General features: G+C 34.6%; 1 protein-coding gene across 4 annotated transcripts in view; it reads left to right on the top strand.

Moving 5' to 3' along the window:
- Positions 1-8,929: 8,929 nt before the first annotated feature.
- The window catches only part of LOC117177684 (SET domain-containing protein SmydA-8-like), a 505,872-nt gene continuing 502,214 nt past the window's right edge, over positions 8,930-12,587 (top strand). For all 4 annotated transcript variants that reach the window (XM_033368533.1, XM_033368530.1, XM_033368532.1 and 1 more), the window contains exon 1: positions 8,930-9,170. In XM_033368533.1, coding sequence (XP_033224424.1) covers positions 9,021-9,170 — 150 coding nt within the window. In that variant the 5' untranslated portion in view covers positions 8,930-9,020. The remainder of the gene's footprint in view (positions 9,171-12,587) is intronic.

The raw sequence follows: 12,587 nt of genomic DNA, 5'->3' as shown, positions 1-12,587 counted from the left end.
ATGACAAATTTTTAATTATATATATATATATATATATATATATAAGTGTTTCGAGATATATTTACAAAATGAGTAGAAATAATTCTACGTATAATTTCAAAGTGGGGAACACCTAGAATTCTGTTCACAGATGACCGAAAAGTGTGCGTAATTAAATCACAAATTAATTTAATTAAAATATTTGGCATTAGACATTCAAAAACTCCTAAATATCATGTACAAGCGAATCCATATGAAAGATGAACTGGATCAATTAAAACGACAATAAAAGCGTATTTAGAGAAAGACCATTTAACAAGGGATGATAATTTAAATGATTTACAATTTGCATTAAATACAAGTAAGCATTCTTTGACAGGCCTCACTCCAGCTTTTTGAAATGTAGGTAGAGAACTCCAATCCATTCAAACATTGAATTAAGATTTAGACAGTAAAGTGAAATTAAATTTCAGAAGTCCGAAAAATAGGCAGATAGAATGCGAGAATTAAAAATAACTAGAGAAAAGGTAATTAAAAATTTAGATACCAGAAACGAAAAGCAATCTAGATTTTACAATCTCCGATGTAGGCCAATAAGTTTTGAAATTGGCGAAAACGTTTTAAAAAGAAATATAACATTGTCAAATAAGGGAAAAGGAATAGCTCAAAGAACAACATTTCTGACAACATAGGGAAAATAATTATTTAGAGAGAAATGGACCCAAGACTAACTCTTAAATAAAAGGACTACTGTGCGGAGCTAGTTGGAAAAAAGGCTCTCCTGAATCATAATGCAAAAAATGGTGGGAGATACGGCAACGTTCCGATAAACAGAAGAGGAAGGCATGATAAAAAAGTAAAATATAGAAAAAGAAACAAGGTAAATAAGGGACAAAGAGTTAGAAAAATAACAAGAGGAAGGACGAGAGGTAGACAACGCCAGAGCTAGGCGTCAAGAAAAGATTCATAACTCCAAAGTTACATACTTTTTAGAGCTGGAGAGACTGAAAAGGAGATTTATCTAAAGAGATGATCGGGAGAAAATGATGGCCTGGAGAAAGGAAGAAAGAGAGGCCAAGAGAAATGAAATGTAGAAAAAGAAGAGAGAGAGAGAGTTCGAGGAGAGAATGAGACAACAGCAAGAAGAGGGCGAAGCAAGAGAAATGATTAATTTCAAAATATTAAATATTTAAAATTAATTAATATTAAACATTGAAAATATTAAATATTTAAAATTAATTAATATTAAACATTAAAAATATTAAACAATAAAATATTAAATATTAAATGGAATAATAAATCTTTGCCTACTTTGTTACATATACAACAAACAAAAAATACACTCGAAAACCAACAAAACAGAAAAATTAAAATCGATTTTTTAATTTCATTCTGGAACTTTGGATTTGAAATTACAATATTTTAATTACTTGCACAGAAGTTTAAGTGAATGGTGCATGAGTAAAGTAAATAAAATACAATAACTACGGCTGTGAGAGGTCAGGATAGAATTAAAATTAAAATAATAAAGTAGAATTTAGACATAAGTTATTTTACAGCAAGAAGAACCAAAAAGCAGAACTTCAGAAGAAGATACTGACTGGGAAGAAGATTAACTGAAATAAACAAAATTTTGATTAAGAATATTGAGAAAATAAAGAAAATTAAGACTTTAGATTTCATTTATTATTGGAAGAAGATAAGAAAAATCAGATTTAGGAAAGAAAAATAATATTTTATTTTTGTTTTCGTGTGAGAGATAGGATTTAAAAAATTTTTTTTAGGAAGAAAAAATTGAAGACGTCAATATGTGGCAAGGTCGTCATGGCAGGAGGATGTTTCCTGTGGAACTCTATATCTTTCACGGCACCTACTGTAGTGAAATGTCGAAACGACATTCTTTTTTACTTTTGAAGAGGAATTCTTTTTTACTTTTGAAGAGAAATTGGGAAAGACTGAAGAGCTGTTGATAAAATAAACCGCGTCCCAAACAGATGGAGAAGGAGACTTTATAATAAAGTCATAAGCAACCCAGTGACTTACGGCCCTGCGAGACTAGCAATAAAAGTCGGGAAAGCACCCCCAATCCTAATACCCAAATCTAGTTCCGGAGAAGTCACTATTGTCCTCCCTGGACAATTACCTAGTCTCTATGGTTTCTTCTCTTATCTTAAAGGCCTCCTCTAAACATAAATTGTCCAGTTTTCGACTGGAACGAGCGTAACGCTTCTGGTCATCCATGTAAAAAAGATAAATAACTTGATGAACATCCTGATTATCACGTATTCTGAACCCATAATACATTCTATTTATTGTTTTGCTCAATGGTTTCAACACTGAACAGAACCGTAATGCACTGAAAGAGTCTCCTTAAAATGTAACCGTCGTAAGTCGTATTGATCCAGTTAACCATGGTTGTGCATAATCAGAATAGTTAATTCTCGTAATCAAAGCATGATCGCACGACTTAGGAATTTAATGATCCATGGGAATATTTTGTAAATTTTTATGACTTCAAGCAAATAGTCATGCGGTCGCAAGGAAACACTTGCTTATAATCAATATATGCCATGTAAAAATTCCTCTGATGTTTGCAAGCTTGGTTCATGTCATCAGCATCTATGGTGACCAGATGTAGGTGTTCATTCATCTTCTGAAAACACCTTGTTAATGCAGGATGCACACTCGTTAGGTACTTGTACTCGAAGTTGTGTACCATGTCCGTAAATTGAGCTTTCCAGTTACTTGCTCTTTAGAAAGCCACTGTAACATCTAAGGTTGTGATGTTTGTCAGCTTAATTTCTAGGTTATTGATAACTCTTGTGTTCTATAGTAATGTCTTCCAATTGAGGTTCATTTCTTGTTGGTCATTTTGCTTTACACTCTGATCACGATAGAACCTACTTTCATCTGTCTGAAGTGTTCGACTTTCTTGCCTTCTTGCACTAGTTTTGTTGTACCGATGCAGTCTACTAGTAAGAATATAAATTCTCTGCCGTGGCTTATAATAATTAGATTCGAAATCCTGTTAATTTATTGTATTCTGTAGGTATTTCGACATTAATTTTCATCTAGAATAGGAATAATTAAGTTATTTGTTGGAAGATAAAAAATAATATTAAAAAAATGTATAATTTTGAATAGTAAATTTACGATTTAATCCACTGTAGGGCATCCCGACTATCCTCGGGAAGCGAAAACAGTTTTAAAATCTTCATAATACTATCCATGATTATTTATGGTTTTTTTTTGTTTTTTCTTAGTCCCTTTTCTCTTCGTTCTCTGCCTTTCTGAAATGGGAATCCCTGTGCAATTAAAAATCAAACCAACACAAGGTGGAATTTAGTTTGTTTTCTTAATGATGCATTTCTGTTTCAATATGAACTACGTAAACATCGCAACAGGACAACACTTTTGAACCTTGCCTGACGGCAAATACACCATTAACTCACATAGCAAATTCCCGATCGTTGTGTTGTTATTTGATATTTTTTGACTTTAAGTAAAAAATATCACATTTCTGAAAGTTATTAAAGGTTAAAAAATATTTTTTTAAATCAATTAAAAAAGTGTGATATGCACTATTTTGATTTAATTGATAGTTTTCGAGAAAACCCATAAAATATCGTTTCAATGAAAAACTATTTCTATAGTAAAGGTTTATAATTTCACAATTTTTTGTAATAATATAGTACTCGCTGCGACGAAGATAATTTCTTTTAAAATTCTTTCAATTAGATTATTAGTTGAATTTTTAAAAAATTTATAATAAATACAATCTTTTCACGTCTGTGTGAGCGAGTTTGTTCCTGTGTGTGTGAGTTCAGTCGATGTTTCAAACCTGTAGCTTCCGGGTCCATATCATGTCACATGCGGCAAGTTTCTCTGCGTCAAGTCCCACCTGCGGCATTTCAAATCTGTCGCATGTCTCTTCTGCGGCATGTCACATCTGCGGCATGCCACATCTGCGGCTTGTCACATCTGCGGAATGTCTCATCTGCGGTATGCCACAACTGTGGCATGTCACAACTACCGCATCTCTACCCAGCGGCTTCTCTCCCTCGCGGCATTTGTCACTGTGAAATTGACATTTTTGCGGCATCTCTCTCCAGTAAATATTCTCCCAGTGGCATCTCTCCCTTCGAAAGAATGTTTAATGTCCAATTAAAAATGACTGAACTGCGGCAAGCCTGCTGGGACTAATTGCCACATCTGCGGCATCTCCTACCAGGCAAAAAGTCTCCCCAGTGGCATCTCTCATGCGTGTAAAAATGTTCAAGTCCACGTCAAAGTATCAAAAGTGTGGCAAGCCTCTCACGACTGATTGTCACACCTGCGTCATCTCTCGCCCGCGGCAAGACTATCCAGTGGTATCTCCCATTCGGGAAAAATTTTGCAATCCACATCAAACTGGAAAAAGTGCGGCAAGTATCTCTGTATTAATTTTTACATTCGCGGTATCTCTCATCAGCGGCAAATCTCCCTAGCGGCGTCTCTCTCCCCAAAAATTTGATAAGTAGTTTCAAAGATGGCAAAATTGCGGCAAGTCTTCCTAGCGGCATCTCTCTTCAAACAAATTTTATAAGTAGTTTCAGAGATGGCAAAACTGCGGCTATTCCCCCCATTGGCATCTCTCTCCCAAGAAAATTTTGTAAGGACTTCTAAAAATGGTAAAAGTGCGGCAAGTCTTCCCAGTCGCATCTTTCTTCCAAGAAAATTTTGTAAAGGCTTCTAAAAATGGCAAAACTGCGGCAAATCTCCCCAGCTGCATCTCTCCTCCAACAAATTTTATAAGTAGTTTCAAAGATAGCAAAACTCCGGCAAGTCTCCCCAGAGGCCTCTCTCCTCCAAGAAAATTTTGAAAAGGCTTCTAAAAATGGCAAAAGTGCGGCAAGTCTCCCCAGCGGCACCTCTCCCCCAAAAAAATTTGATAAGGACTTCGAAAAATGGCAAAAGTGAGGTAAATCTACCCAGCGGCATCTCTCTCCCAAGAAAAGGTTGTAAGGAATTCTAAAAATGGCAAAAGTGCGGAAAGTTTCCCCAGCGGCATCTCTCCCCCAACAAATTTGATAAGTAGTTTCAAAGATGGCGAAAGTGCGGCAATCCTCCCCGGCGGAAACTCTCTCCTATGCAAAATTTGTAAGAACTTCTAAAAATATCGAAAGCGCGGCAAGTCTCCCCAGCGGCAACTCTGAGGAGACTTGTCGCACTTGTGCCATTTTTAGAAGTACTTACAAAATTTTGTCGAGGGAGAGATGCCACTGTGGAGACTTGCCTCAGTGTTGCCATTTTTAGAAGTTCTTACCCAATTTTCTTGGGGAAGAGATGCCACTGATGAGAGTTACCGCACTTTCGCCATTTTTAGAAGTCCTTACAACATTTTCTTAGAGGAGAGATGCCGCTGGGGAGACTTTCCGCATTTTTGCCATCTTCAAAACTACTTACAAAATTTTCTTGGAGGAGAGATGCTGCTGGGGAAACTTGCTGCAGTTTTGCCATTTTCAGAAGTTCTTACAAAATTATCTTGGGGGATAGATGGTGCTGTGGAGACTTTCCGAACTTTTACCATTTTTAGGAGTCCTTACAAAATTTTCTAGGAGGAGAGATGCCACTGGGGAGACTTGCCGCAGTTTTGTGATTTTTAGAAGTTCTTACAAAATTTTCTTGGGGGAGAGATGCCACTGATGAGAGTTACCACACTTTCGCCATTTTTAGAAGTCCTTACAACATTTTCTTAGAGGAGAGATGCCGCTGGGGAGACTTTCCGCATTTTTGCCATCTTCAAAACTACTTACAAAATTTTCTTGGAGGAGAGATGCTGCTGGGGAAACTTGCTGCAGTTTTGCCATTTTCAGAAGTTCTTACAAAATTATCTTGGGGGATAGATGGTGCTGTGGAGACTTTCCGAACTTTTACCATTTTTAGAAGTCCTTACAAAATTTTCTTGGAGGAGAGATGCCACTGGGGAGACTTGCCGCAGTTTTGCCATTTTTAGAAGTTCTTACAAAATTTTATTCGGGGAGAGATGCCGCTCTGGAGACTTGCTGCAGTTGTTGCACCTCTGAAAATAATTAACAAATTTTTTCGGGAGAGAGATGCCACTGGGGAGGCTTGCCACAGTTACGTCATTTTTGGAAATGCTTAAAAATATTTCTTGGGGGAGAGATGCCGCTAGGGAGACTTGCCGCTGATGAGAGATGCCGCGAATGTGATAATTAATCCTGAGATACTTGCCGCAGTTTTGTCAGTTTGATGTGGATTGTAAAATTTTTCCCGAATGGGAGATGCCGCGGGCGAGAGATGAAGCAGGTGTGACAATCCGACGTGAGAGAGTTGCCACACTTTTGCCACTTTGGTGTGCACTTGAACATTTTTACACGGATGAGAGATTCCACTGGGGAGCCTTTTCCCCTGGTTGGAGATGCCGCAGATGTGACAATTAGTCGCGGGAGGCTTGCCGCATTTTAGTCATTTTTAATTGGATATTAAACATTTTTTGGAAGGGAGAGATGCCACTGGCAGAATATTTATTGGAGAGAGATGCCGCAAAAATGTCCATTTCACAGTGAAAAATGCCGCGAGGGAGAGAAGCCGCTGGGTAGAGATGCCGCAGTCGTGACATGCCGCAGATGAGGCATTCCGAAGATGTGACAAGCCGCAGATGTGACATGCCGCAGAAGACACATGTCGCAGGTGTGACATGCCTCAGATGTGACATTCCCTAGATGGGACTTGCCGCAGAGAGACTTGCCGCATGTTACATGATATGGACCCGCAGCTTCCAAGTCCCCCCGCTGATGCTTTTACTATCACTGGAAAACAGAGAAGTGAAAAGTTTATATTTATTTTGAAATTTGTAAAAAATAAACTAACAGCATAATTGAAAAAAAATGCAAAATAAATTGTTTCATCTCAGCGAGTACTACACGATTACAGAAAAATAGTGAAATGTTGAAAAATATACTTCGGAAATAGTTTAATAAATTTAATCAACATACAGCATAATAAAATTTGTGCATATCAGACTTCTCTAAATGATTATGGAAAAAAATTTGAAAAAATTGAATTACTGACAAAGTGGAGTATTTCAAACCTACATTAAAATATAAGCGCACATGTACATTGTGATCTGCTATCCCCCTTTCTCCCGCGAGAAGTGTGCGAGTGTAACCGTGTTGAATGACCACTGAAAACTGATATTATGTTCCCGTAAATACTGTCAATCAACAATCTCCTCAATTTTTGTAGTTGTTTTCATGGTTGTCAAGCACTGATATTCACTCGCACACTTCTCGCAGGAGAAAAGGAGACAGCAGATCACAATGCGCATGCCCGCTTAGATTGCCCGTAAACATCTAAGTTTGGCAGTAAATGTATAGTTAGCGTAATCGGAACGTATGTACGGAGATCGGTCAAAATCTGTTATGTCTAATTTTTTAACCTCTAATTTTGACATTGAATTTTTTTATTTTTGAAGCCCTCACCGTTTAGAACTCTACTTTGCAGAAGATGGACCGTAAACCTTATTATAAGAATACTTTTCAGCTGGTCCTTTGGCCAGATGCCAGAATACTTACAGCGATAAATTTTAGAAACTTGACTGAAACTCAGAATCTTTAGTAAATCGGCAGTAAAACTGTATTGGTGTGAACAGGTAAATGCTTTTAAGACCGCATAACATTTATTAAAGTTAGGACTAAGGTGATATTGTGTGAAGTGGGAATATGAAAATAAGATTGAATTTTATTGTATATTTTGGCGATTCTTTAAATACAAGTTCTAAAATCAGTTGTATTATCGTTCCTTTTCATATGTATAAAAATTTTCATAGTGAAGCGTTTCTCCAAATTTGTTCCAAGCACAAGAATTTTAAACTTATTAAACTTGATATCGGAATTATTTGAGTCGTTATGCAGATAGTTTTCCAGTCGAATTATCATTTGTACTAAAACTCAAGGATGGCAGTTTCTTTGCCTTAGACATTAAAACTGGTGCAATATTGAAGTTTTGAAGTCCTCACGCAAATTCAAGCCACTCTTGTTGTCATTAACAAATAACTAAAAATTGCTTTTAAAATAGCCTTCTTTGAATCTTCTGCGGTTACTGGCTTATGAAATATTAATTTTTTAATTAAGGGTATGCCTCCAATGGGTAAGCAACGTATGTAATGAGTTTTCATTGTTATAAAAATATATACTGACGCTTATAATAGATCCACAAAGTAGAATGCCTGCTGAATATGAAATGATTTTGTCTGGTATTGAAAATGAAAAATTCGCATTGCCGGGGGTAAGTGTATTTTGTTCAAAGAACAATATTTTACAAAATTACGCTTTTAGTAAGTTTTCATTAATGAATCTGCTAAATATTAGTGTTTCCTTAAGTAAGGTAAATTTTTGGACTAAAAAACTGTTGTCAGTTTATTGTTATAAACAATCATTTTATTCCCATACATAAACTTAATTTAATAATCTAAAAAAAGAGAATAACCAAGAGCCGGCAAGGATTTCGTTTGCTAAGTTGTGAAAGATTCGTTCATAGATCAAATTTGGGTTTCATCAGAACTCATAAGTTTTAAAATAAATGTAACGTCAAAATATAAAAGTATTTACAGAATTTTTTTTTTAATTATTCAAAAATAATTATAATGTACAAAAAACAAAAAAATACTTTCTACGATACATTTGCATGATTTATTAACTTTTTCTGAACAGTTTTATTTAATTAAAGTTAATGAAAAATAATAAACTTATTTAGCAATTTTGATTTACTGGACTTTCAGGAGCTCAATGTTATATCTATTTAAACATTATTTAAATGCTAAAAATTAAAAGCTTGGGCTTTCATTACATCCCATATATAATACCTAAATACCATGCGCATTCTGACTAGGGTCAGTCCACCAACCATTTTAGTTCATCTATTAATAGTCTGATGTAAAGCTTCTCGACTGGGTAGTATAGCCCACCTAAAGTATCAAGTACTCACTCGGTATAGGCTCTCGCAGTTGTTAATAAATTGTGTACAGGTACAGCACCATAATGAGCGAAAATGCAGAGAACGAAGTTTGCGCTATGTGTAAGTCGTCCGCAAAACAAAAATGCAGTGGTTGCAGATCTGTCTTCTACTGCAATCGTGAACATCAGAAGCTTCATTGGAAGGAACATTCGAAAAAATGTATAGCTTTCAGAGTAAGTTTTTCCTTATATGGTATTGTATGATTACGTTACACTCCTTCGATTGAGTTGAAACCCGTAGACGTTTACGAAGTGGTGGATCTCCTGTTGGAAAAATGTATTCTTTTTTGTGGTTTTCAAGTGCAAAAATTATTTTTGCAACTATAAATTGGTATTTTATTTTTTAATTTTCTTCGAATATTTTAAAAGAAACTATATACAGAGTTCCATAATATATGAGAGGATATGGAAACCATTGATTCTAACGTCACCCTAACCTCAGACTTTAAAAATGATATTTTGTGCCCGGCTTCCAAATCTGGAATGGTGATAATACTAATCAATAGATGAATCTTTTTCTCTTAACTGTTTGATGAAAATACTATAATAGCATTTGACAGTTATGTGTTGTAATAAATAGTAATAAATATGTTATTAAGAAAATATGATTAAGTTAAAAAGATACACACACACACATAGATATATATATATATATATATAATGAAAAGTGTCATAAGGACAACCGCAGGATTTCGCTGGGAGCGGGTGCTAAATCTTGTGCTGATTGGTCAAAGGTTTCGAAACTCAGAAGACGTGCGCAAAATATACGTATAACTAAATTCTAAAAAAAGGTTATGTTCCCCAGGACTCACCGCGAATTTCAAATAAATAATTAGTTACGAATTAAAGACAATGTATCACAATATTAGAATGTGTTCACAAAAATTCTGTTTTAAAATATTTGAAGTCTGGTGAACTGTAACCTTTTCAAAATCTTTGAAACCCTTTGCATCTTTTAAAAGTTTAAAAATCTTTGTGAAATTGTATGGAAAATATTGTTAATAAAAATAACAATAAAAAATTAATTTGTAAATAACAGAGAGTTGGCACCTGTGATCTTTTAAAAAATGCTTGAAAATTCGGGGAAACTCATGGAAGATGATGTTCCAGGTCCAAAATTAGTGCATGAATCAGTAGAAGAGCACAGTATTGAGCAGCTGAAACGATGTCCTAAATGTAGAAAACCAGCATTAAAAGGAAAAAACGTGATTCAGTGGAAAGGTTAGTTGAGGTTTTGTATGGCAGGTATAAATATTTACTTTTATACAAGATTTGCAGTTCAGAACTTTGCTTGCGTAAATATTTCATATTCATTCAAATATAAAATAACACAATAATATATTTTATACTTCTCTTTTTCAAGTTTAGACAATAAAAAGCCATTTGTTAGTGATTACCTGGTATAAGGAATGTACTAACAAATTTTCCTTCTTTCATATAAGCTGGTTATAAATACATACATATAATAGTTTTGCGTTCTAAAGTGAGAGTATGAAATAGATTTTATTTTATCAAAAAATTTAGGAGGTTCGAAACCCCGATAACAATGCTTCATTTAATATGTAAGCAAATGTTAGCAAAGAAAGAAAATATTAATACCTGTCAAACACAACCTCAACTAACTTTCTACTGAATCACTTTTTTTTCCTTTTAAAGATTGTTTGCTATATTTTATCCATCGTTTAAGCTGTCTAACACTGCGCTCTCCACCGATTTGTGTATTAGTTTTGCTCCTGGAACATCATCTTCCGTGATTTTGTTCAGATTTTTAAACATTTTTTTGAAGACGACAGATGTCAACAAATTTGAATAATGGGCTTGCTCGCCACACTTTTCGTACTTTTTGCGCAGTTTTTTTTCTGAATATACTTAAAAATTTGTTGTCTTTAAACTCTGATTTATTTACACATTTATTTTTCGTTGTTATTTTTATTCACAATCTTTTTCCATACATTTCGACACAAAACTGTTCGAAAAAAATGGGAATGACGTAATATCCTGGCATGTGCGCACTTTCGACGTCTAGAATAAAAAGGTCTATTCTGCAGTACACGGGGAAAAATTCATATTGAAAAGTAGATATTAAAAACTTTGATATTTAACCATAATATATAGATATTACGGCATAAGATCTAATGTCTTCTATTAAAAATACAAAATACTAACGGGCAATATCTTTTTATATTATAAGTATAAAATGTGTGATTCTAACATTCAATATCTAAGATATTAAAAAAGCGAAATTTTATCGGAGCAAGATCGCTGACATGTCGCGTGGCGACAAAAGATTTTTTCCCCGCTTTTTCTGTATCTTGAGCTTTCGTTGTGTTTATCGTGGTTTTTCGGATATCTATTGCACTAAAAGTTTTGGTGGAAAACGGATTAAATGTTTTTGGATATGTCATAACCTTCTCAATAAAATGAGGACTCAGCTACAGGAATCTTTCATGTTAGCCTTGAACAGTATGTTATCTGTTCAACACCAAAATTGCATAATTAAGCAAAAAGGCGAATGCTTGAATATTCTGATTTTAAAAACAGAGGACTGCAATATTAACATACTTTTGCATTTTATAGGAAATGGCATGTTTTACAGGTAATTTTAGCACAATTAAAAAATATTTCTTGAATATCTTAGATTCTGCCCTTTAATATCTTGGATATTGTCAGTTAAAATCTACTTTTTAATATCTACGGTTGCTCTACTTCAGTATCTAGATTTCTGTCCCATAGTTAAATTGCTAAGATATTACCTATTATTATCTAGATTGTCTGTGCTAACATATATTTTTCTCCGTGTAGTCCAATTCCCACCAAGGATTGAAGAAAATTTTGATTTTATTAATTTTTTTAAGTGAATTTTTTTTAAAGTTTGCAATAACAAAGAAAAACTATCCAATTAGGGTTTTTAGGAGTTTAAAAATCGTAATTTATTATTTTCATAAATAGTTTGGAAATAATTTTCGCATTGTACCATCAGCTGGTTTTTAGGTATATTATATTGATGGTAAAGTAAATGGCAACGTGCCCAGAGGTAGACCGCGGAAAGAATGGTTAGAATGTGTGAATGAGACCCTACTTAGAAGAGACATAAGAAGTCACAGAAACACGAGAGCCTGCATGAAAAAATGCGCGGACATAAAAGAAGCTAGAGAAGTATGCCAGGACAGGAAAGTAGTACATAACGGCTTCGTGAGGTTCTTCGCTTGGGGTGATTGCTAGAGAGATTGATCAGCAACCTGGGTCGGAGCAGTGTTGCGGAACGAACGTGTTATTTACATAAATAGCACGAGAATTCTGGATCAATCTGAAAAATCTCTATCCCATCCACACACTACTCCTTTCCCCTGCCGAGTGAGTCACGCTTACCCCGAAAGGGAAATGGCTTAATGGTGTAATAATAATAATAATAATAATAATAATAATAATAATAATAATAATAATAATGTGTGCAATGTGAAAATTATTTCGAAACTATTTATGGAAAAAATAAATTACGATTTTAAACACTTGAAACCCCTAAGTGGATAGTTTTTCTTTGTTACTGAAAACTTTAGAAAAAATCAATTGAAGAAATAAATAAAATAAACA

Source organism: Belonocnema kinseyi, chromosome 8 (assembly GCF_010883055.1).
Source record: "Belonocnema kinseyi isolate 2016_QV_RU_SX_M_011 chromosome 8, B_treatae_v1, whole genome shotgun sequence".
In the NCBI taxonomy this organism is placed as follows: Eukaryota; Metazoa; Arthropoda; class Insecta; order Hymenoptera; family Cynipidae; genus Belonocnema; species Belonocnema kinseyi.
This window is presented reverse-complemented; position numbering and strand designations above follow the sequence as displayed.